This window comes from Limanda limanda, chromosome 18, assembly GCF_963576545.1.
Source record: "Limanda limanda chromosome 18, fLimLim1.1, whole genome shotgun sequence".
Classification (NCBI taxonomy): Eukaryota; Metazoa; Chordata; class Actinopteri; order Pleuronectiformes; family Pleuronectidae; genus Limanda; species Limanda limanda.
In genome coordinates, this window is record NC_083653.1 from 15,503,292 (window position 1) to 15,529,456 (window position 26,165).

The 26,165-nt window shown below is 43.0% G+C and overlaps 1 protein-coding gene across 1 annotated transcript in view; it reads left to right on the top strand.

The window, feature by feature from the left end:
- LOC133024636 (kelch-like protein 29) overlaps positions 1-26,165 on the top strand; it is a 152,577-nt gene that overhangs the window by 49,722 nt on the left and 76,690 nt on the right. The window contains exons 4-5 of the mRNA XM_061091797.1: positions 16,121-16,259; positions 23,576-23,772. Of these exons, the coding sequence (XP_060947780.1) occupies positions 16,121-16,259; positions 23,576-23,772 (336 nt within the window). The remainder of the gene's footprint in view (positions 1-16,120; positions 16,260-23,575; positions 23,773-26,165) is intronic.

The following is a 26,165-nucleotide window of genomic DNA, read 5'->3' on the forward strand; positions in this document are numbered from 1 at the left end:
CGCGGCGGCGGCTTCATTAATCACCGGGATTTGGAGATAAAGCTCCGTGGCGGCGGTGGCGGCGGCGCAGTCACAGGACCTGGAGCCTGACAGCCCGGCTGCTACATGCATAATCACACAGGCGCGGTGCAGCCGAGGAGCAGCAGGCCCCGGCTCTCTGCCACGCTAGAGGGGGCACCGTATCTACACCTCCCTTCCCCCCCCTCCTCTCCTCAAACTACACTCTCCTCCCTCCCGCCCCACCTGTCCTCTTCAATGCAATTGTCTGTCTGTGGATTTCTTCCCCCTTTTCCCGCTCCTGACGTCACTAGTCCTCTACCAGCATCCTCCCCACCCCCCACCACCACCCCAGCATCCACCTGCTTCTCCCACCCTCTTATAGCCTCTGCTTTTTTTCCGTCTCCCTCTCCACTTCTTTCCTCCATATATTCCTTCCTTACTCTACCTGCCACCTGTTCCATGCTCCTGTAACTTATTTCTTCCTCCACTCATGCTGGAGTTGTTAGCCACTTATTTAATAGCCTGCTTTTTTTTCTAATTCCTCAGTTAGCAAAGTGGCAGAGGGAAATTTACGAGAGGGAAAAATTCAAAAGGAAAAAAATAAACGGTAAAAGTCCAGGTGGATATTTTCATCTGAATCATCCCATCAATCTGTCTCTTTTGCCTTATTACCCTCACAAAACGTCTGCACTTTTTGTCCAGAGCCACCTCCAGCTTGTCGAGCATTGTAATTACTTTTATATGAAATCTTTATGACTCTGTTTAAATCACCCTGCTACTGTTTAAAGTTGACATCCACGGATGCTTCAGGCCCCATTTGTCTGTCAAAGAAGAGAAAGGACGAGTTTTGTCTTTATTCCTGTCAGGTTTATTTTTGATTTAATTTTGTGTTCATGAAATAAACAGGATTCTCGCTCGACAATCGATACAAGTGCTGTGTTAGATTTATAAAAGTAGTAACTAACCGGCCAATTTTGATTTTAGCTGTGATCACATCCCTGCTCATTTGTAATATATATTTTAGGCAGGTGGAGGCTCGAGATAAGGATTTTTCCTTTTCCGCTGCTTTTCTTTCCCTCTGTGACACTTAGTTACGCTGTTTTTTTGCTATGAATTTAAAAGCAAATCAAAGATATTATTAAATTGAACAGACCTTGACAGTGAATGACTGACCAACCATTTTCTGAGGAAGCCTGTAATGGTATTTACATCTGTTCAGTTTTTTAGTTTTTCTGTTTGATTGTTCTTTTGTTCAACTGAGCTGTTTTTTCTGAAGCAATTAACCTTGTTGCTTCTTTACATCACAATTAATTTAGAAAGAAATACGCAGTTCTTTTTAATTAAAAGCTGCATTACAGCGATACACAGATACTTTAATCAGTTTATTTCTCAATTTTTAAACTTGTTGGAAATATTACATGATTAATGTTGAAACTGTTAAATCTAATGGGTGAAATGGATAATGCTTGCAAACATAATTCAGATCGTTAGCTTAAGTATCAGATGAGTGGCACGAGGGAAGCTAAATTTCATGAATAAATAGTTTAAATAGCTTGATACATGCATAGAGCTCAACAGTGTGTCAAAAAAGCCTTAATTTTCTGAATAGAGATTTGATTATCAGGCATATTATTGTAACCATCTAATGTAGACTAACTACAAGCTAAGAGATTGTGAAACCATCTAACATGCTCCGGTAGGAGACACAAGTCCTTGTGATATGTGTTGTATGGAAAACGGGTTTTATTCAAGGAGAAATACAGCACCCACAATTCTCAGGTGAAATAGTGATGTTTATAATTGCAGGAGCAGGGTGGATACGCAGCCGGGTAACTCATGTCAGCTGTGATGGGCTAGGTTACTAGACGATACACTATTTGAAACACTTTATACATAGATACAAGATAAAACTACAATATATTCCAACACTACATTAACAATAAAGTAAAATTCAAGAGGAAGCGCTGGAATTGCCTGAAATAAATCTTTTGCAATGATTTATGGGATGTGCAGCGCCGTCACTCAAACAGAATGATGTCTTCTACCTTCGCCTTTTCCTCCATATTCCGATGTATTTTTTGCTCTGCATCAACTGTTTATGGTCCCGATTAATCTCATAGCTGGTCGACCTGGTTCCGGGCTTGAAACTCCTTTTAAGAGGATTTTCTGAAATGTCAGTGGAGAAAGTGATTTGGAAATTTACTTCCAGAACCAGAGCTGTTTCGAGGCCACTGCTCCGCTTCATTCATCTGCTCTACCAATAGTAATGGACAAACACTTGAAAAAGCAAAAGGCAGCTTTGTGAAGGCAAACTTAACCAAAGCAAACACAAACAGTTCAAGTGGGTTCAAAAAGACTTTTCAACAAATCTGTTTTATTTTCATAAATAGTGTCAGATAATAATCTTTTTATAATTCAAGTTCAGGACGAGAAGCAAGCTAAACAAAATGTTATTGTAGATGGTTTAATGTTAACCTAAGTCTGTATAAAGTGTTTCAAATAGTGTATAGTCTAGTAACCTAGACATGAGTTTCACGGCTGTGTTACCACCGAGCTCCACCAATCATAAACGTTACTATTTCACCTGAGGATTGTTTAAACTATAGCAATTATACTTGTTTCATTAGCGTTGCATTTGTTTCATCTGTCGAATTTTAATAAAGTAGCAGTGGAAGTACCTCGCAGAAAAACTCTACTCAGACACGGCACTTGAGTAGATTGGTTTTTCTTCAGCATTTTTTAAGGGGGAAATTTAGAGGCTAATTTCAATCGTCTCATGTACATCTGGGCCCCATCCCAAATTTTAGAACACTCACTGCTGAATGTGTTGCCTGCATTTGTGATGAAGTGTGACATCGTTGCTCAGAGAATATCATGCATTGAGTATTCGGGAGAGGTCTCCAGCTGGAACACTGCCATTTGCCTCCGTGAGACGTGCGCGACCCGCGGTTACGTGGGAGCAAATTGATTTGTGTGTCAAGAAGTGTCAAAGTGAATGTCTGTTACACCCTCAAACGGGCCTGAATCTCAAACACCTAATGTCAGGGGCTATCTAATATGACAAGATTAATTGCCCCGAGTCAAATGTCGATGTGTTATTCCGCGCATCGCCGGTGAAATGGGTAGTAATGCATTATCAATGAGGCTGAGTGTAAACACAGCAGATGTTGCGCAGGAAGCCGGTCAATATCGAATGTTTTTTCTCTTAATCAGGAGCCATATTTGCAACCAGGAAGGAACTCAGTATCCAAAACAGCAGCAGATGTGCGGTTGCATCTCAGCAAGAAAAAAATAAAAAAGAGTCCAGAAGTTGTTCAGCGGCATTAGTTTGCTAATGTTCACGGTGTGCTCTCTTATCTGAGCGCCGATGCCCAAACTTCTTCCTCACGCAGAAACTTTTAAATGGGTTTGATAATGTATGCAGGGCATCTAATAAATACTAATGACAGGACCAGACATTAGCAAGAATGGCTCCCCTCTCCAAGTCATTATTCCGCAGATTTAGCAACTGGCTCGGCATGTGGAGATACTGTATATAACTCCTCTGTGACACGGACAAATGATAATGGCCCGGATGGCAATCAGGAGATCTTCGAAGGCTAGTGCTGCACTCTGTAAGCTAAATGGACTTGAAGCTTTAGCAGTAATACAGGCCGGGATGAGATGTCGAAACAGGAGTACGCTTTGACCATATTAAGTTCACGCAATGTGTTGTGGTGCTAGAGGCTGCAGCTCAGAATAATAGTGTAGGTTTGCTATCACTATTCTTCTGCTGTAGTGGGGTTAGGGTTAGGGCTCTCTCTCACATACAGACATTGTTTTCTTATGTCATTTCTTATAAGGATTAAAAAGAAAAAGTACTGTTTTAGGGAGTTGAATTTGGATTATGACTTTACAAGAACACATCAGCCACACACAAGCAGCGGAGCATGCTGGGACACAATCAGAGTTTGTGGGGCAGCGCAGTCGTCTATTGGACTGTTTTCTCTCCCCGAGGAGGGAGCGAGAGAGCGGCAGATGGAAAGAAAGGAGAGAGGGAGCGAGAGAGAGAGAGAGGCAGGAGTGAAAGAAAGCGCACACAAAAAGAAAATCTCATGAAATGCAAAGATTACTCGCCTGACTCCACTGTGGGCCTTGGAGCTCATCTCAGGTGTGCACTCTGCTGCGAAGGCCCCCCCACCTGACCCCACCGCTGACCTTTCTGCTTGGGCTGCTGTGACTTTCACAAAGTTACACAGTAAACACATTGTCTTTGAGGAGGGAGGGGTGGGTGACATTTATCTTTAAGCCGCGCTGGTGACATGGGAATTTTTTGTTGTTATATTGTTTCTCTGTGAGTTGTAGTCGGGTCGTGCCGCCGTTTCGGGTCATCTCGGACGCAATGTCGCCCCAGTAGAGATCCAGTATCCCACAGAATGCAAGGAATGCACGCAAACCAATCTCATAAACACTGGTGATGTGTAAGACAAGACGGCATAGCTACATTCTCTCACACACACACACACACACTGGCATCTGTCCTCAGCCACCAGTGCGTGCCTTGTTGTGAAAGGTAGAAAGTGAGACTCGCACAGGAGCAGGCTTCTGGTTTCGGTCCACGGAGGAGAAAGTAACTTTGTACTTTTAATTAGCGCATGATTGGAGTGTGCACTTTGTTTTATTTCAGGTCTGTTTTTAATTTAAATATTCTGAAAGGTGAAACCACTTGACAGCTATTCTTAAAGGAGCATATTGGGATAATTTCCTTTGAGTGTTTTCAACATTGAATGCACAACTGTACCTCGTATTTCCGTAATCGCAAAAACTAGCTGCCTGTTCTAAGGAGTAGTTTCACCAGAACTTTGCGGATTTAAAATGCCGATTTTTGGTCTGGCACAGCTGCATTTCATCGTCCACGGCAACAGCTGAACCTGATCACCAATAGCACATGTTGTCAGCGGTGAGTTGAAAAGCTGTAAGTCCAATGTATCACGATATTCAAGTTTTCCACTTTTGTCACAATTTAGTCAACGCAGCGAAGTCAGAGTGTGCCTCATTTGTTTGTGTATTCATGACGATGGCCATTACTCACCTTTTGGCAAAAATAGCGAAAAATAGACTCATCTTCTGGCAATGGGTGCACAATGAGTCCACCTTTTTTGTACAGCGGGTTTAATTACTTTTAGAAAAGCCTGTAAATGTTGGTGTGAAAGAGGTTTTTAGACATTATTACTTGAATAATTACGTTTTTAAGGTGTAAAAATTGATGTTGTATTGCTAATCTGTGGAATAGTGAAGCCCATTAGTCCTCACACTCCAAAGATCATTGCTGTAATAGCAGCAAAATACTCTCCTGTCTTAGCGGCACACCTTCTAAACCGTGCCATGCCGGTACCGGTAATGCCTCTCTAATAACTGGCTCAGCCCGCTGCAACCACTACGTGTCCTGTTGACGTGCCCTTGCTCAGTTTATGTGAGGTGCGTCGTATATTCGAAGGGCATCTGATTGCTTAAATGTGTTTAGTACTCTGTTTATTTTTCCATAGAGAGTTTTAAAAAGCGTTTGGAGTGATTGCTTTGTCCCACTGCCAGGTTCCACACAGCGGAAAACTCTGAGGACGGATGATGCAAAGCCAGAATGGACAGTTTACCTGACTGAGGGGGGGAGACAACGTTAGCGTTTGTTGTAGTCATGACGTCGCGGTTTAAGGTCAAATCTCATTCTCGGCAGGAACAGAAGCGATCCAGTGCAGCTGGCTAGCCGCCATTCGTTTGCACTGTGGGCAGCTCTCTGTTCTGCATGTAAGCAGGTGTGACGCACTCTAAGTAGGTCTCATGCACAACTGGAACAACCTGGATGCTCAGTAAACCATCTCAAGGTGAAGCACAAAAGAAAACCGATATTTCTCTGAAAGGCTGCATTCATGCTGATGCACTGGGCCTCCTGTCCAGATGATTCATTTCACTCACTTAGTCTTGCTTTTTCCACCAAGGTTTATAATGGGGGTGAGACCGAACTCTGGCCCTCGCAGTAATTTATATGAAACAGCAACTTAGCAATTTAATTAAAAGGGAAGATGGAGAAGTGCTGCGTACCCACTCAGTTCTAATCAAATCCCCTACGAATGTATAGTATGTTATCTGCACCAGCCAGCGACTTCTCAGACGCACAGCATTGTTATTAGGATTATTCTCTCGTGACATTGTCTTGTCCAGAGTCGCGTGCGTATGTATTTGGTTGTGTGTTGAGGTGCATTTGTGCATCAGCGCCTGTGTGTTTTTTACACTGTGACAAAGTCATCTGTTGTGGTGTGGATGAATAACTGAACCCCGAGTTTGACAATGACATCCTCCGTAATGCTTGAGCCGAGCGTTTGCTAATCTGTGCTACAGTAGGTCACAGTCCGCTCATACAATTTCATGTGGTTAACAAAAAACACACAAAAAAACAACTAAATCTCCTATTGGCATCTTGCCTTTTTGGCACTATGAGGAATAAGCCAATCCACAAATTCAAGACTCGGCCTGAGCAATAAAAAGACGGCTTTTTAAAGAATGCCTTCTATTTTATGTCAGTTCCCAAAAGCAGCCTTTATTACGAGTGAGGACATCTTTAATTCACATTAAGTGTCTCCTATAATGTAGGTTTCTCTAATGGTAAGAAATTGAGATACATTATTAAATGATTAGCCAGTGTGCAAACCGACCCATTCATCCAAAGCCATTGTTGGTTCTGGAAGAATTCCTAGATATATTTGGAGCTGCATCGCTTTATTTCAACAGGCAATTTGCAGAATGCTCAGAGCGATGGAGGAAACCGAAACTGTTGAATCAGAGTCTGTCGCTTCGGGGACAATTTGGCCGCTCTCTCTTGTAAATGTAAATATGTCTGTTGCCCATAGAAACAATTCAGAAGCAAAACGCTGGTCTGTCAAGGAGAATAGATGTTGACTCCGAAGACATTCATTCAGCAAGCCACTACATATAATGGCATCTATATTTCCATCATGGCATATGGATCCTTTTGTTTTGTGTAAAATTCTGCAACACTTGATATGCTGTCTTTCTGCAGCATTGCATCATCCAATCAGAGCCTTCTTCATGCTGTCTCCTTCCAGTGGCAGACAAACTGAAAAGTGACTGCTGCCTCTCACTGGAGCAGCAAATCTAACTAATTAATTCACAATTATTCATTAATCCAATGTGCATCACATTTCATTAGTCCTCCTTTCTACCCGACTTACTTAATCGTGCTGTAATGTCCTTTTTTACATGTATATATGTGCAGAGACGACAATGACAGAGTGATGGATTGTGAATAAATTTGTGACCACACCACAAGCTCACAAATGAACGTTAAGATGCCTTCAAGGTGCTGATGTAAACATCAGATTGTTTTGTTGAGATTGCATGAATCATATGAGCGAGCGGGTAAACGCGTCATAGAAATTTGTGTTTTTATGTGATGCAGACGTGATTTATGTTGTGATTTGTGTAGCTGTGTGTGTTTGTGGTGACAGGCTGTATGGATGATGCAGTATCATTGGCTAATTTCCTTATTTTTTGACTGCAAGTTTTTTGGTGATGGTTGAGCAGAAGTTTCAGTCGAATGCTTATTTGCAGTGATAGCGGACTGTTCAAAACTTCTGCCCACAACATTAAATCAGCTGGAATCTGGTGGCCCTCAACTTTTTCCCAAAGTGGCCACTTATAGTGACACTTACACAACTCAAGACACTGCAGAGGAGCCTGCAGGTTGCCTTGCACCTTCTTTTGCATGAAGCTGTCATCAGCTCAGCCTGTATGTGGGGAACCGTTAAAAATATCCCCTGCCCCCGAGATATTCTTGGATTGTGATGTTGGGCAGCTTCGCAGACAAGCATACATTTAAGACAGAGCTTTTCACCACCTGTAAAAGGGTTAAACGCTTGAATGGGTCTTTTATTTCAAAACATGAGCACGATATGTTAATATAGTTGGACAGGATTGTCACATTAGTGGCTTGGCACCATATTGACTTTACCATTTTGAGTAGGTTAAAAAAACAGGTTTAAAAACAGCCATGGAGGAGTTGTGCAGTGCTAATGATGTGTCAGGGAGCTATAAGGGGACCAAACACACACACACACACACACACACACACACACACACAGACACACACACACATACACACACACAAACACACACACACACACACACACACACACACACACACACACACACACACACACACATAGACTGAGAAATGGGTTTCCAGGAATATAAATCTATACCCATCTTTGATGTGCCGTTGGATCTTGCTTGATCTAAAGTCAATGTAATTACACATATTCCTTTTTTGCTTCTGTTGGCCCGATATGTCTCCTTTACTTCGCGATCATGTGACCTGACCGAATGACAGGTATTGGCACAATAAGTGTTACCTCTCTACACCCTAATTAAGACGCACTTTTGGTGAAAACATAATTTCTAGCCATGTTGAAATAACAACTTTGGAGGATCTCATATTCGTTTGGAGCATTTTAATTGGAAGTGAAAATAGGCATCATGGTATGATTTGTTTTTGTAGCCTAAAATGCTTTCAGCCGGAGTAAACTCCGCGATCCTCCTTTGAATTATTTTGGAACAGAAGTCATGTCCCAGATATTCGGCGGGTAGAGTTACTCCCATGGTGCATCTGTAGGAGGTTAGACTCACTCGACACTGATTGCAAAGAGAAAAAGCTAGACGTGTTTTTTCATTTTTGTCATGCACCAGGGTGAAATAGCGAGAAATCATGTCAAACAAAGATATCAGTGCAATAAAAAAGAAAGAAGAATGACTTAAATTGGATTCATTAATGCAAAGTTTTGGTTTAGCTCGAAAGATTTGGTTTCCAGTTATTGACGCCATTATTTCATACATAAATTAGAGGATTATTAGAGGAAATTGTTACAGAAAAGATACAGTGAGGAAAGTCTGAAGCAGCCTTTGCCTTCTTAGTGTATATTATAATAAAGTATCTTCTTTGTCATAAACTTATGTTGTGGCGCCTGAGGGTGAGAGGAGATAAGACAGAGCCCTGGTTTGACAGCCACAGGTGTATCCTCTTGTTAAAACCTGTTTGAGGGAGAATGACCACTTGTCACTTTCTGCCCTCTCCCTCCCTCCTGTCTAATGAGGAGGCCACCGCACCAGCCCAGAGCTGAGACTTTCTCCTCTTCCCACCAGACTCAGACGGAAAGAACAAGAGAAACATTGCGTGACATCCTGTCACTGTGTTGCAGCAGGCCAACACACGCTCCCGGGGCTCCCTTTGTTTGTGTTCTTATTCCTCAAAGCCTCTTCTTGTATTTGCCTTGACTTTGTTCTGCCGGTGACAATTGTTCACTTGCATATATGTGAGTGCGTCTGACCCTTTGCACCAGAGAGTACATGTGGAGGTGCGAGTGCCCGGTGCAGGACAGGGAGCTCTCTGTGCTACTTTACTACTCGAGGTATTTTCTGGCATGCCTGTTTGGAGAAGACAACAAAGGCCCAGGCAGTGTCTTTGAGGGGCACCGGTTCCTTTCCTCTGTCATGGTAACCCCCCCAACCCCCAACCCACCCGCCACCCCCCCCAGGCTCTGTCCAGACATGCTGACAGCATCGCTGAGGCTCGAGCAGCTCGGATCAGCAGTTTCGGGCAGCAGGGAAAAAATAAAGCGTCCTCATCGTGGACTATTCTCTGAGGCTTTAATGGCGCCACTGCTCTCAAACACTGAAATCAGGACGGCTAGAGACTCGAGGGGTCTCGAGGACTTGTGATGCCTCGCTTGTGGTGATTTGCCGGGAGTAGTCAGCGGCTGTTGAGACGTCTCCAGACATGAATGTGGCAGTGATTGTTAGAGGTACGTTTTCAGGGACCGTTTGGAGTAATTGCGACGTGAGAGAGACACAGGCTAGATTGGGTAACACACATCTGCTGGCTTTTATCTACGTAAAGCATCATTCGTTCAGCAGATGGCAGCGAGATGAGAGTCCTGATAGTGCTGATGACATTTTGCACCCGTTAAAGGCTGACATTTAGCCATTGTGGCTTTTGAAATGAACTGCCCTGGCTGAGGATGGTGAAAAAAATAAAATAAAAAGACTTGTGAAATGTTGCTTTTAAAATGTAGTGGCCTCCCCTCCTGTTTTGGGCAAATAGGACATGTGTGGTTTTGCAGTGTATTTTTTAGCCCGTCACTCATTGAAATGTTGTGTGAACAATCCAATAAATATTATATATTTAATACTAAGACATTTATATATATGATTTCATCAGAAATGGCCTAATGCATCGAAAACCGTAAAATACATGTTTGTAAAAACCTTCAACAAACGCGTCAGAATGATTTATCTTATTAAAATGTTTTAAAATATATATTTAAAATGTTTATGTTTTGAATATTGGTAATTTAGTTGATTATGTGATTTAGGAGCCTGGTCTATTTGCAACATATTTTGCAAAAATGTTGAGAAAAAAAGATTGTCGCTTTTCCAATTAAATTTAAATTTAAAAAACTGTTTTAAATTATCGTTTGTTACAAGTAAATTTAATGTTTGATCATTATAAGTGCACACAACTACATATTGAATTGATCCTAAGCATTTCTTATTTTGTCTATAATAATAAACAATTTCAGCAACTTAATTTGTATGAATAAGAAAACGTTATACATAGACATAGACTTAAAATCACAACTTATTAGATTGAGAGGGAGATATACAAACATAATAAAACGTTGTACTGCTTTTGTTTTTAACAACTTTTAACCAATGCACAGTAATGGATTTAAAAATGACTTAAAGTCACAGAAATTATATAACATGAAAAATTATTTATAAAAAGCCACTTTACTTGAGTCAAAACATTAACTAAAAGTCAAGAAGTGCAAGATTAGATTTTTTAGAGCTTTACTTTACTGGACATCCATTTTGCAATAGGGCCAAGTCTATGTTATCTGTTCCTGCGAAATCTTTTTTATTTCCTTTTTGAAAGCTTTGGTCAGGCAGTGTTCCGACCCTGAATTCAAATAGCCAGCTTTAAAGTGCGGAGATGGAAAAATCCAAAAAACACATATCATTGTGTCAAGTCATAATTTAAGAACTAGGGTTAAATGCTTCCTCGGCCTAAGAGCTGATATTGGGTTTCCCCCCCCACTGTTGTACGTGGCACCTGGGGTTGCAGAGTAGAGAGATTACATTATCCAACAGCTTGTGCTGACAGTGAACTCTTGACCAACTCTGTGAGTGTGGGTGTTTTCAATGTGTGCAGTCAGAAACAGGGAAACCATTTTAAAGTGGTGTTCTTATCAAAGTCAGCGGGAGGTGAGAAGTTTTATTTCCCCAAACATCCATTTGATGCTGTGAGATCGGCACCATAATGTTTTGGGGTCTGAGGCAAAAACCGGTTTGCCACAATTATTATATGAATATTTATTCATTTATATTCTATTTTCATTACCAGGGCAGCACTTCACATGGGAATACCCCTCACGAATCCTTCTGACATTATCAGTGCTTTGACTGTAGGTTCCAGACCTTCTGTTCTCTGCAGGGGGGGAGACATTTTGTAGGGGAGCCAAATGCTGTGCAAGCTTTTTGCTTGGAAAGAGTTCTTTTGTGTGCATGTATTATATTTATGCTCTCGGCCCACTCTGCTCGTTCTGTCGTAAAGGAACCTTTGAACTGGAATTTCTCAAACGTCTCAGTCAACAGAATGCCTCAGTCCAATCTGCTTCAAACCTAGAATAGTGCTGCTGCTGCTTCTTTGAAAGCAGATCCCTTTAGATATAAAATGAATATATCTTATAATGTCTGTGATTATATATATCATAATATCTTGTAAAATTCATTCAAATATTATCCAGAATACAGCAATGCGACTAGTAAATGTTGCATCATATCACTTTAAACTAGAGGGGATTGTTCATTAATTAATAAAACAATTTTAAGATATACATTTCTTCCTTTTTCCAAATGTCTTTTTAACTGTTAGTGTGATTTGTTTATTAATTAAGCTCTAACTATGTATTATTGGAAAATAATCTGTTGGGAGAACCAAAATCAACAAAAATGTGTCGAATTGGATTGAATTCTATTAATTTAAATATATTTTCAGTATATTTATCTTGCACGTAGAGCAAGACTTTTTCAGAAAATATTGTTGACTTTGCTGATTTTTTTATCAATTGTTTTAAAGACAATTAATAAATCATAAATTAATTTCGTTTTCACGTGTGGTGTGATAAAATGATTAAGTGCTATTTGATTAAAAACTGTACGGTGTAGTGAAGTGCTGTCCAAGCTAAAGAAAAGCCATTATGGCAGACATGTACATTGAATTATTGATCAGCCAGCATGGTTTGTTCTAGGTAATTAAGCTGTGAGTGTTGGTTGGAATTGATTGTTGAAAGTTTGAAAGAGAACAAAAAGGTCAAAGTCAACACCCCAGTGCTCTGTCTGCCAAAACACAGAATGTCAGCCAATTGAAACGAGATATGTGGAGAATTACATGTGTATTTGTGAAGTAGGAACGAGATTTGTCAGGAGAGAAATGGAACAAAACATTTTTTATATTTGAGAAAACATGGCTTTTTAATTTAAACCATCAAAAGTCACACTCTGCTGTATTTATTATAAAAACTGTCTCTCACAAGGTGTCACATCTCACAAGTCTTAAGAAAGAAACTTTACGTATTTTTAACCCCTTATTTTTGATTTCATGTGTCGTTTCATATTAATCAAAAATATATGCTATAAAATTCTAAGTATTCTGTTAGATAATTTGTGATGCCACAATGTAGAACAAATTTTAGAACTTATTTTCAGAAACACAATCCAGTGTGTGTGTCTGATATATAAATGGCTGAATTAAAATATATTTTTATTAAAGGTTTCAAACACTGTCTCACCTCTGCAAACGAAATTAAATTAAATTCCAAGACAATTCATCTTCATAAGGTTGTAGGAAAAAAGCTAAAATATTCGCCCTTTGCTGTAGAACAATTTTTATTTTTGAGCTTTACTTTTCAGTCTTTTCAACACAACTCAGAAACAGTTGGCGAGCTCCTCTGAAAATGTCACTTGTGAATACGCATCCAAATTTTAAATTTTTTCGTTACACAAAATGGTGGGTCTACAGATGCTCATGTTAAATACACGTAGAACCTTAAAATGGCTCCGTGTTTGGCAACCAATGGCACACGGAGTCACCCTTCTTACAGCAACCAATCACAGTCCAGCACTTGACTTGCCACACCTTGTAACATGGTGCTCGCTGATAGGTTACTGGAAATCTCACCCGAGGAAACCCATTGGCCACAGCGCTCGGAGATGTTTGACAGTAGAGTTACTAGGCTGAGCAGCAGAGTTGGCGCCGTGTTCGTAGCCCCTGTGCATGTGCAGTGTGTCAGCCAATCACAAGGAGCCGGCGCGGGGTGTTGTTATTATTGTGAACGGCTTAGGGGCAGGAAACTACTTTGGCACATTTTATCACTGTTTGCAGTCCACGACGTGTACTCCAGAAATGTAGCACATTATACCCCTATGAGGATATCTACGTACTTCCCACAAAACAAACCCATGCTGATATTTTCTGCGTCTGCTTACGACTCCGTGTTGCGCACAGTCCTCCAGGGATTTGTTTCCTTTGAGAGTATTGAGATGTTGGGTGTTTCAAAGCCGCTGAACGTGGCTGTGCCTCACCACACTCCACGCCAAACCCCCGAATGGGGACGCCATGTGCAGTTTCATGGTCCCCGGCGGTGATGAGTTGTTCCCGGGCGCTTCCCAGATCCACCCAAGAAGCTGATGATTAGCTCTTCCATCAGGCATTCAGGTGTATCTGCATGGCTCCGAGGGAGGCGGCCATTGTTTGCTGACAAGTGGAGTTCTCTGTCTCCCCCTCTCACTTTCTCTATTGTTGGGGCGAATGGAGGGTGTGCGGTGTGTCTGATTGGAGGTGAGAGGCATATCGGCCGCTGGAGATCCACTAATGCAAACTCAAAACTACTGTGTATTCACTATTCACAGCCCATGCCCACACAGTAATCAGATAGCTGTCTCACTGACAAACAGCGCTGGGGTGGAATGTGGAGGGAGATGGATGAAGGACAAGGCAAATGGCAGCTTTGTGTTTGCATGTGCATGGTCTGCTCCAACCATACAGTTGTGTAGGTGGTCAAAGCACAACAGACATATTGTCAAAAACTGCATCTATTATAATATTTCCCCTCATTAGCTATGCAGCATGTTTAATAACCAGGTCATTCTCTCTGGCAATTCATTTCTCGACACGATAACTGTGGGATGCGGCGCTCTGCGAGGAGGCTTTCTACCGTAGCACGCTCGTGAATTGCACCGTATTTGTCATGTGTCTTTATACGCTATAATTCCAGCTGCAGAATTAATTCAGAGCTGAGCTGCCAGTGTCAGTCAGGAGAATGGAAGGAGCTAAATGAGGAGATATTCCAGCCAAATAGAGGGGCGAGTGTCATTCCAGGTTAATTAAATCCCTGATTTGTGTCTGGCGTGAACACAGACCTCTTTCAGGATCATAGCGGAAAATGAAGGTCCTTTATTTCAGCATGGACGTTGCAAATACAATCACAAGTCCGATCAGTTTTGCACGATTAGTGGCTAGACGGTAACGCACACGTCCATCCGCACACACGTGCACATGCACACACCGTTCTCGGTGCACATGATGTTGACAACAGAATGCTCACTGCTGGTCAGATTGCCGTGTTTACGCTGAGGTAGAGTGGCTGCACTAGCCTCGGGAAAAATGACCCTCCTTCTGATCAAGGGAGGATTCGCCACCTTTCTTATCTATATCATCATTCCCGTGTCTCACACAGAACTGTGGCTGCTCTTTATCTCTCCTCAGCATGTGTCCTTATACAGCACAGACTGTGTTTGGTGCCATAATACCCTTTTACTACATCTCACAGCCTGCAGTCTCCATGAAATGCTCTGTTAACGCTATAAGACAGTGCTAGAGCCGGTTCCCTCCATGTTCTGTAGTATTCTCCTGTATTTGAATCTCTTAGTCTTTGCCTTTTTATCGGCGTCCTGAGTAGTGGATGGTAGCGGAGATTAACAAAGCTTACAGTTTTGGTTATCTCTCCTAAGGCTGTGGAATATGTTGCTAGTCTCCCGCTGATTTCCATTCTCAGCATCCCCTCATGGTGCCTCATTAAGACGCAGAGAAACAAGAGCCTCCGACCCAGCGCTGCAGCAAGGCCAGGCCGAACATTGTACGGCTGCACCAGATTATACAACTCGCTGTGTACTCTCTGCCTTCGACTGCACATTGGTTTGCTCCAAGCGTGTTTTCTCAGATTGTGTTTTGTCACTTTCTGTTATTGCCGTGTATCTTTTTCCCAGCGAGAAGGACGAGGGGTGTTTTTCTAAGAGTGAGAGAGTGAGCGAGGGGATTTTGGGTTTAAGCTGTTGTTTTCTCATTGAGCAACATTTGAAGGTCAACTCTGTGCTGACTAGGGCATTAGTGAGAAGCCAAAGAATTTTATTTCGATATGAATAATGCATTGACAGTGTCTCTGTTTTCAGCCCACACGTTTTTTTCACTTCATTTAGCTCGGCGCCATCGACGTTTTAGTGCTGCAGATTAAATTGCAAGTCAAATACAGTTTAACAAGTGTCTTTCCCCATAACAACCATTTTTTATTTTATTATATTTTCTTTTCTTTTTGTATTCCTACATTATTGGATCCAGCCCACTGCGACCCCAAGAGGATAAGCCATACATAGATAATGGACGGATGGATAGTTCTGTTAACCACTAGCATGCTTTGACCAATCACAGTACAGTATAGAATATGTGAGCTAATTATTATTTATTTTCTGTCATGCACTCTTTTTCTGTTATATTTACGTACAGGCTTCATTTTGCTTTGTCCGAAATGTCGAATCAAATGTGCACGTGTCACCTCTCGTCTATCATGTAATGAACACTGTTTCCTAAGATGCCAGCAATAATGTGTTCTTCAATCTACACTGTTTAACATTGTGCTCTGTTTCTTGTTGTCATGCTTTTTTTTGATGCACTTGTATTCAAAGAAAGAATTCTGAACCCCAAATGTGGCACTGTCTGTTTCTTTTTCTTCTTCTACAGAGATGTTGAGGGAGCTGAACCAACAGCGCAGAGCGAAAGAGTTTACAGACCTGAAAATAATTGTTGAAGGCAAAGAGTTTGAAGTCCACCAAAATGTTCTAGCTTCCTGCAGCTTGTATTTCAAGGACCTGGTGAAAAGGTTTGCCTTCGCTTCCCTTCTTCCCACCAGCTGTTGATCCAATCTGTTCCTTTCATAGGGCGCATTTGTGTCGCTTTTTTTTTTTCTTTCTTCTTTTCCCTTCCCCTCTCTCTCTTGCAGGTGTGTGAAGACTTTGGTTCCTAGCACAGGGCCAGCAGCCATTCCTCCCCTTTCCCGCTCAAATGAATGTATCTGAAAGTGGAGAAAAAAAAAAGAAAAGAAGGTCAACCCTCGTCATTACCTTTCCTCCCCCATGTAGGGCAAATTTAACCACATTTCCATTTTAATGAGCAGTGAAAATGTTCCATGACTGGGGATGTTCTAAAACTCACCAAAGGGCCAAAACAAAAGAATCATACCTTCTTCAGTTTGGGTGGTAATTTGCCAAAGCTCCACTGTCTTCTATGGGCAGAGGGATTTTTGTCCCCTGAGCTGCCACTTTTTTTCTGTTGCTGTTTTGTGAATTCTGCCACAGAACAGCCTTTTCTTATGCTAATACATCATGGCTAGTCTAATAAGACATTTCACAGTCATAAACAAAAGGACGAGACAAAAGCGCGTCTAAAACAGCTTAATGAACCACCACTTTCACAGGTGAACACCACCCTTCACTGATGTATTTGTTTGATGTGGATTCAAGTATTCCCTCTCTACTCTGCCCTTCATACTCCCATATTTTTTATTTTTGTTCATGGGCTGTTTTGTTTCCACGGGTGCCTGTCTCTGTCTGTGTGTGTGTGTGCCCGTGTGTGTCAGCCACAGATCCTTTTAGTGTCTCTAGACGTGTGTGCACAATGTGTGAGAGTGACTGTAAAGTCTGATAGCGCAAGTATGTCTTTTCTTTGTCTGCCTTGTTTTCCGGAAGGGGAATACCACAATTCCCTAATGTCCTCATCCTCACTTCAAATCCTTGCAGGTGTTTCAGCTTGATTGAGAGTCCCCCGGACCCAGAGTTGTTTTGCCGCCTTGCTGCTTGTGTGCGCGAGTGTGTGCGCATTTGTTCTCACTTGCATGGCTGGGGATGAAGTGTTGAGAAAATACAAAGACAAAACAGAAGAGATGCACACACACACACACACAGTCGCTGGCGGTGGCTGGAACGCCTTGGGGAAGTTTTCCACTTTGCCCTGCAGCCATGCGAGCTCATCAAAAAGCTGCTTATCAGCCTCTGCCGCGGTGGCCTCCTCTCTCGCCACCGATACACTTGTTCCTCCTGAATGAGGACGGAGTGAGGAAGGCCAGAGAGAGAACAGGGAGAGAAAAGCCACAGAGCAGCGTCTGTACTAGGATCACTCATCTCCATGACAGCAATACTCGTAGCGCCGTGAATAAAAAACGAGACGCTTGGTCTTACTTTGACCTTCACAATAGCAGAGACGCTTCCTGAGAGACTCCAGCGGCTTTGGACAGAATTGAAGCCCCTGTAGTGGTCAACCTGTCCATCAGATTGTCTCGTCTTGGCCTCTTATCCGGGAAGTACAGTCGCCCAAATCGTTAATGCGTGAAGACGTGACTCCTGAAAGACACGTCAGCTCCCAGAGGAGTGGTCTGAGTTTCATCAAGCTCATCTTAATGCCTGCTGCTGCCTACACAGTCTGATTTTTCTTGTTTAATTTGACAGTTTAACAGAGCAAATTCTCATTAATTGGTTAATTAATTGTAAAACTGCTTTGATTTATTGTCATAACGGCCGTCGTTTTTCACGAGATTATGTCTAAAATAGAAATGTTCTCATTCGACTCCACGCTGGAGAATATCTGATGGATTTGTTATACTAATTGTTCATTTTGGGAGGCGTCTCGGGCGTCGATTTAATGAAGTCACGATCATCAGCATTATGCTAACGCTGCACCCTCCACAGTGATGGCTGTTGATATTAGAGAGCATGCGGCGCCCTGACTTTATGGAAATGAGAGGTGTGTTAGGAAAGGACAGCGGTGAGAAGTTGACAGGAGAAGGACAGAGAGGAAGTAGAAACGTAGGAATAAATGTCAGTAACGACCGTACGGGGGGGTGGGGGGTGGGGGGGGGGGGGGGGCGACGACGACAGGTGAAGAGGAGAGCGTTTTGGTCGTAGTTGAAAGGCGTTCGCTGTCAGGCGGATTGTCACAAGCTTGGTTAGACAGAAGCGAAGACTACCAAACGCCTCTCGTGTGCCATTCTGGTCACTTCTTCAATGAGTTACAGTGACGCTGCCCGTGGCTCGCTGGCGTCCACATCTTTATAAGGTCACATAAGAGACGCAGAGAAATAGAAAGAGAGAGAGAGAGAGAGAGACTTCATCTCTTTATATGTTCGGTACCCAGTCTCCCTCGTCCATTTCATTCAGGAGGGGTTCACTGCTGTGTAGAGGCCCTGTCAGCCCAGTGTTAACCACCTGTGTGTGTGTGTGTGTGTGTGTGCACACTGTGTGGTCCAAGTCTGGAAATGTGTGTGTGCAAATGTACATGATACGAAGCGTCTACATGATTTGCTGTGTGTGTGTGTGTGTGTGTGCAGGCTTTTGCGTCTGTGCGTGCGTGCGAACACGAAAGATGGAGGGACATAATTCTGGTGTGTTATCCAGGCAGGCTGCCATTAGTGAGAGTAAAAGTAGAGATGTAATACTGGAGGGTGAGGGAGTGCACATCACACTTATTTTCCCTGACCTACACACACGGGAACACACACACACACACACACACACGTTTGTACTTCTATCTTAGTGAGGACAGCCATTGGCATAATGCACTCCCATGCCCCTTACTCTGACAATCCAAACTAAATGCCTAACATTAACCCTTAATCAAACCCAAACCTAACCCTAAAACCTAGCCTTTACCCCTAAACAGTCCATCAAAGGGGGGTCAGAAAGTGAGCACTGAAAGTCCTCACTTTCCCAAAATGTCCTCACTGTCGGCTGTAGGCTCATACTGGTCCTCATAAAGATAGCTGTACAAGAGCACACACACACACTCACCAACCCAATGACTCACTTACCAAATTAAAAATCCTTTTTGGAAAGGAGCCAACATGTAGCAGCATAGAATGACAAAGTAATTATGAAAATTTGTTCAAATTCTTTTTAATCACATTTTGTCGCCCATCTTGACAAGGACTCACCGGCAGAGGAGATTTTGTATCACAAAGGGACTTTTCCTGCTTGAATAAAAAATTTATAATATAATATATAAAAGGGTAAAAAAAAAACACATGCATTATTTTATTTTTGCTTATCTGGCAAATTTTAAATCCTCGCTTTTTCCAACATAATCCTCCAACGTCTGCCTCCCTCTTTCAGGTGTTCTCCTCCGCTGCCTACGCTCACCTAAAATATTCAGGCCTCCCCTAAAGTATATGTTCATTCAAGCAGCCAGCTCAGCCCACGCTACCTGACGAATGTAATGCCTCTCCGAAATGTGCACACACGTCTGCCCTTGCCCCCACCCAAAAACCTATTACCCTACCCTTTAAAGGACCGATGCACAGAGCAGGGAGACAGATCATCTCCGGTAATTCCATTTTACCCCTCGGGATTTTCAAATAAGTGTGCTCCGCAGGCATTTAATTTATGGCCACCGCATCTGTAATGTAAAAATCTTTCAGCAGTCCTGACACATGCTTTCATGCCATTTGTTTTTCCTCCCTTCTTCCCCCCTCTGTCAACTCATGGCTTTCACTGTGCCTGTGAGCCAGAGAGTGTTATAAGATGGGCTGGGAGCTCGGTTAAAGCCCATTACAGCGCAGGCCCTGTGTGAACTCCACAGCTGAGCCCTGTGAGCACTGCTCAGCCCTCTGTTGTTCTGCTGTCTCAGGCAGACAAAAGACACTGTAATACTTCTCTCAGAATTCAATTAGACGATATGTTCTGATTGGCTGCCTTTAAAGGGTCAGTTCATCCAAAACAGAAAACATGTTTTTTAGATTTTGTCCAACCTTTGAAAAACTGTGATATCTGCTCCTGTGCATTTTCACATTCCCATCCAAGTCCTCTTACAATGTCGAGTTTCAAAAAAAGATGTTAAACTTGGAAGGTGGAGCCCTGCTGTCATAAATCTTTTTTTGATGTTAGTTGTTATGTTAGAAGTAATTTTTTTATTTTATTTGGGGTCTTTAAACTCAAGTTTTAACCAGATTAAGCCTAGAATTAAAGAAATCAAATAATAAAAGATTTCTTATGAATAATTTTAGAGCTATATATATATATATGCATACACTTTCTACTATATAGACACTGTCTACTATTTTCAGACAGATCTTTTCTTTGAAAGAAAAATTGTTGTTATCCATTATTTTCTAGAAGGAAATTAAGCTCTGGATTGTTTATTTGCATCTTTATTTGTGATACCAATAAACAACCAGAAATTGAATTCCTGGTTGACCTCCATTAGTCAAATAAAACACTTTTTGTAACACATTTTCTTAATTGTCAGTGAACTGGCCATTTAATAACGAAGCTTCCCATCCGTATTCATATTGGCTTGTGCTTTTTGCTCTGCCATCAATCCTCAAAATAAACTTTTAGGTAAAGTTTTTCAAGTTTTTCAATCAAGAGTTCTGTCAAACCGAAGTCCATATTTCTTTTTCCCCCCCCTCTCACGCTGATGGCCCTCGGCTCACACTAGGACGCAGCTCCGGGCTTTTAAACTCTCCACCTGTCATCCTGTCCTCTTTGTCCTTTTAGAGGGTGTCTGACACAAACCGGGCTCTTTACAGCAAAAAAAAGAACCTCAGCATCAGTACCTGATCATACCTGATGCTGTATCGTGGCCTCATTACTGGAATGCAAAGGCAAGCAAAACTTGAGTCCCGACACTGACGGAGCTCACATTACGTGCGTTTATTTTTATAATTTATTCCTGAATTTATGTTGAGATGGGGGATGTAAATACAAATCTATTTTGGCCCAGAAAACGTAGGCTTTGCCTCGGAGTAACCGTCCATCTTAACACGTCTTCATATTTGGAGACTGTACTTCCACGGAGAGAAAAAGGTCTCGTAAGAGAAAGCTAAAAGTATCGGCTGTAAAATGGGCTTTTTTTAGGTTGAGGGATGTACTAGGAAGTGTGAGTTTGTGTTTTTGTGCGTGTGTGTATGTGTATGTGTGTGTGTGTGTGTGTGTTTGTGTCTCATGCTGCTCCCCTCCTTCCTCTCTCCCTGTGCTCACCACCATTTTTGACAGTCTCTGCTGATTTTAAGACTTCCTCTTGAGTAAATGATTCGTTTTTCACAAACAAATCTCTCTGCCTGAGTGTACCCATCTTTTTCTTCCCCCCTCGTCCTAGCTCTCTCTCTCTCTCTCTCTCTCTCTCTCTCTCTCTCTCTCTCTCTCTCTCTCTCTCTCTCTCTCTCTCTCTCTCTCTCCCGCTCTCTCTGTCCTCTGTCTTCCCGTCCTCCCTCTTTCACTATTTAAATTTGGAGTCTGCAATCAGATGCGGCATAAATATCCACCTCTTTAAGGAGCTCTAGAAAAAAGTCATTACCATAACACAAGTGCTCAGACAAAACAGAACTACCACTCGAGCCGCTTCCAATTGCACTAATTGACCAGGTTGATGAGCATGCTCTTCTTTATATTTTTAGCCCTTTCTCCCCCATCTTTTTCTCCCCCCGCCTCCCTCCATCACTTTAACCCTGAACAACACTCCCCCTCTCCCTTCCCTTCTTCCTGTCTTACTACCTGCCCCACACTGCAGGGCTTTGTGCGGAAAAAGGGGCAATAACACTGTGTGGCTTTTTGCTTTGCAGGAGGAAAAAGAGTAACTGCCTTGGTTTTTCCAGCAAAATGTCCATCCAGAGACAAACGCCATTGTCTTTTATTTTATCTTATTTTATTTTTTTTGGATGTCCTTCTCCCCCCTCTCACCTCCTGAGTGCGCTTTAAATGACAACTAATGTCTCAGTTCATACACTACAGGCGACTGATGAGTATTGCGGCCGGGACACAGGCTCCCTTTAGGTGTGATGGTGGTTTTTTGTTTCTTTCGGGGGTGGGCGGGGACATCTCTTATTTAAAAGACCAAGGCACAGTCATGGAACAACCCGACCCCTCCCTCAGAAGGATGGCTGCTGGCTCCCTGTGGAAGAACCGTCTCACCCTGCCCCCCCCTCCCTTCTCCCCTCCTTCCTTTTTGCTCCACCTCCCTCTCCCCTCCTCTTCTCGTCGTCACTCTAACCATTTCGTCTACCTGTCTCATCTTGTTTGTTTTTGCTGTCCCGTGTCTCACTAAATGCTGACTGTCTGTCATGATTTCTAATCCCACAAACTGTCTCCAGCAGAGAAGTACATACGCACACACACACACACGCAGGGAGTGAGAGAGAGAGGGAAAAAAGGCAGAGCATTATCATTGTGCCGCCATGACTGACAGAAGCAAACAGCTTCCATCCATCTTAATGCAGAGTACTTTTCATATTGTTGATGTCCGTAGCCGCGGGAGGAGAGACAGAGTAGTGGGGGCACGTGTACTGCCGGGCTTTGATTCCATTTATTCTGCCCTTGAGTGGATTATTGTTTCACATGGGACATTAAACATGGGTGGCGAGGTGTTATTTAACGCTCTCATACCTCCCCGGGGGGGGGGGGGGGTACCCTGCATGTGAACTAATCTCGGCCATTTGATCCCGGTGAAGTCACAACGCGGCCCCGGCTCTGAAAGCAGCAACCTGCGTAGCCCACTCTCTGCATCAGGGAGGGATATCGTATTCTATTTAATTTGCTCATCCAAACGCTCCCTGGCACCTCCCACTCCGCCTCGCCAGCGGGAGTGGATGCATTGCTTTGATACCCAGCAACCCGCGGCGTAGGTTCAGCGAGGGCTCTCCAGTGCAACACGCGTCATTTCCATCCAATCACGTGTCAGCGTACGACCTGTGACGTCACTTTTTTCTCTTTCTCTCTGTCTTTCTGTCTGACGGCTCCAACGTACTCTGCCATGTATGCATGTCCACCTCTACAACTATGCATACATGTAAACACACGTGTACTCAGCATGCCTGTTGAAACCAAGTAATAACTCCTGTTTGCCTAATCCTTGCTCAGAGGGGACATTTTGTTTCAGATGCGGCCCTATAGTTGCACATGTGCTAGTCCCATAGAAAAGTAGAAACCATCCAAAGTTCTGTTTCTGTCCCTTTTTTCACTTTATGTTCTTATCTTATTGTGTAATGATTCTCTTATTTTCTCCTCACTCGTACTGGCCGAGGTGTGTTATAGGTGTTGTATGTAGCGTACACGTAACTCTGTGTCCCTATCTTCCTTTCTGTTCTGTTTCCTTCGATTTCCCACCCCACGATTCCTCTAACCCCTCTGTCTCTGCCGTGATTGGTTGACCCAGGTCTTCGGGGGAGACGAGGAGCGGGGAGACGCTGGAGCTGAACATGAGCAACATCAGCGCCGACGTGCTGGAGCTGCTGCTGGAGTTCGTCTACACGGGCTCCCTGGTCATCGACTCGGCCAACGCCAAGACGCTGCTGGAGGCCGCCAACAAGTTCCAGTTCAACACCTTCTGTAAAGTCTGTGTGTCCTTCCTAGGTAGGTGTGGCTCAGAATGTGTGTGTGTGTGCAAAAAAAAACTAATTTCTGAGCTCCTGGTTAAGTTCAGGGATAAGATGTTAATAATGGTTAGGTTAAGGCGAGGTTTGGTCATGGTTTAGGTTAGGTTGGGTTAAAAATGCTTAACTGAGTGTTACATAGGGGCATTTAAGGATAAGCGATTAAGGTCAGGGATAAGGATTTGGTAATGCCATCCACAATGATAGGGAGTAAAAGCAAAGTCCTAATAAGATAGCTGTGCGTGTGTGTGTGTGTCTGTGTGTGTGTGTGTGTGTGTATGTGTGTGTCTGTCTGTGTGTGTCTGTGTGTGTGTGAGTACGTGAGTGCAATGTTTATGACAACTTGTATGCATGATTATTACATCATTATATCCCGATGCAACCTTACCTGCTGGGTGTAGAATCCACAGTTTTGTGTGTTTTCATACACTGTCAAGCATCATCAATACACACACTCACACTGGCAGACTTTCTTAGGCAGAACCTTAATTTACCTCCCTTACTTAAGCCCATCACGCTCCGGTCTCTCATGTTTCCAAAGCCAGCAGCTGTGTGAGTCCGTTCCCAGTCAGGCACGGTGCGTCTGAACTCGTCCCAGCGGGCAGGACCGAGCGCGGGGCGGCAGATTTATAAAAAGGTCAGGGAACAATTGTCACTTAAATGTCAAATCCTCTGGCCTGAACCTGGGATGGAATTGAAAAATAGCAAAACAGATTGATACTCTCCCTTGATGCTTCGACAAGGTATGGAAAGTGGAGCAAAGTGGGGGGGGGAGTGGGCTTGCAGGAGGTCACGTGAACCACAAATGGCATGTTCCAGATTTTAGTGGGTCGGGCGACAAAAAAAGCCGCAAATGTCAGGTTTTGCATCCCATTTAATAAGTTGTTTTGTTGTATTGGTAACACAATGGAAGTGCATGTCGGCGAAAAAGGTCAGCGACAAGAAAAGGAGTGAAAAGAAAGTAAAAGAAAAGCAGCAGTCCACGTTATTGATTTGTTTTTCTCGATTTGGGAACCTAAAAAAAGAATAGAAACATGGAAAACAGGGAAACCATTAGTAGACTTCATCGCCAGGGAGACGTCAATCCATTCTTTCTCGACAAGACACATGACATTTCGGTGCAGTAGAACGAGAGAGAGATACGGGCGCCGGCGTGCGTCCTTGAGCAGAGAAATTGATACGGTGTCAGAAATTATTGAAGTTTGTAACAAATACACACAGAAGAAATAGCAAACATCTCCGTGACCTACTTTTTTCACACAACCTCAGATTCAAACGAACGCAAACTGTCACTTATTGTGTGACCGCTGCTCAGTGAGGAACCGTGATTGCTTTTTATTATCTATTATCTGGAGGTGAATTGGCGCCATGCTCCACACTTCAACTCTTATTACCGCGATGAGAAGCTTTGCACATATTTTTAGTGGCTCTACCTAATATTTATTTTACATGCCCTGCATCTCCGTACATCTGAGTGGAGTCGCGCTTCTATCCGGCTAATTCAATTGCAAACTCTGCTGCGTTGCATTGAAGAAAGTGATGAAAGGAATATGCAACATAAAGCGCGTATACAAGCGTGCACACACACGGTGTAATAACTCTTCATATCCACAAATGGCATTTCAGAGGGACATTTTCAAACAGCCCTTTGTTTTGCCACTAACCTCCTCCACCCCCGACTCTGATGCAGCGTGAAACCAGCGTTTATTTGTTCTCCGCTTTGGCCTTTGTTTAGTTGTGATCCTGCAGATGTTAGGTGACCTTTATTGGCTGATATTAGTTTAGGAAAGACTCTAAGACTCTGTCTTCAGTGATAAAAGACCTGGCGTCGCTTCCGCTCTGATGGCTATTGTTTAATCAGGCCTCTTTTAGTGGCCACTGACCCAGTCGATCTGTGAGTTAATGTGTGTGTGGGTGGTAGAGAACCATCACATTTTCCTGTGATGAATGGCGATGTGCGTAAAAAAACTAAAATAACAGACACACAACCGCAAAAAGCAGCATCCTTACAAGAAATCACAGTCGGTTGCATAAGCATTCTCCCCACCGGCCTGGCCACGCGGGTAGTTTCATTTTTACTATGAAACTACACAGCCAATGTGTGTGTGTGCGTGTGTGTATGTTTGTGTGCGTGTGTGTGTGTGTGTGTGTGTGTGTGTGTTTTTAGTATACCCCAAGATCTGACAGGACTTATTTAAAGTGGCCCCACTAATCCCAAATCCCGCCCCTTGCCATCCAGCCCCTTGCCTGGGCTAGGAGCGATCGATTCCCCTTGTTGTTTGTCCCCGGAGCTTTTTGGAGTTATTATACTTGTTCCCCTTTAGTCTCAGGCAGATACACCCCCCCGATAGGCTACGGCTCTGCCCCACCAGC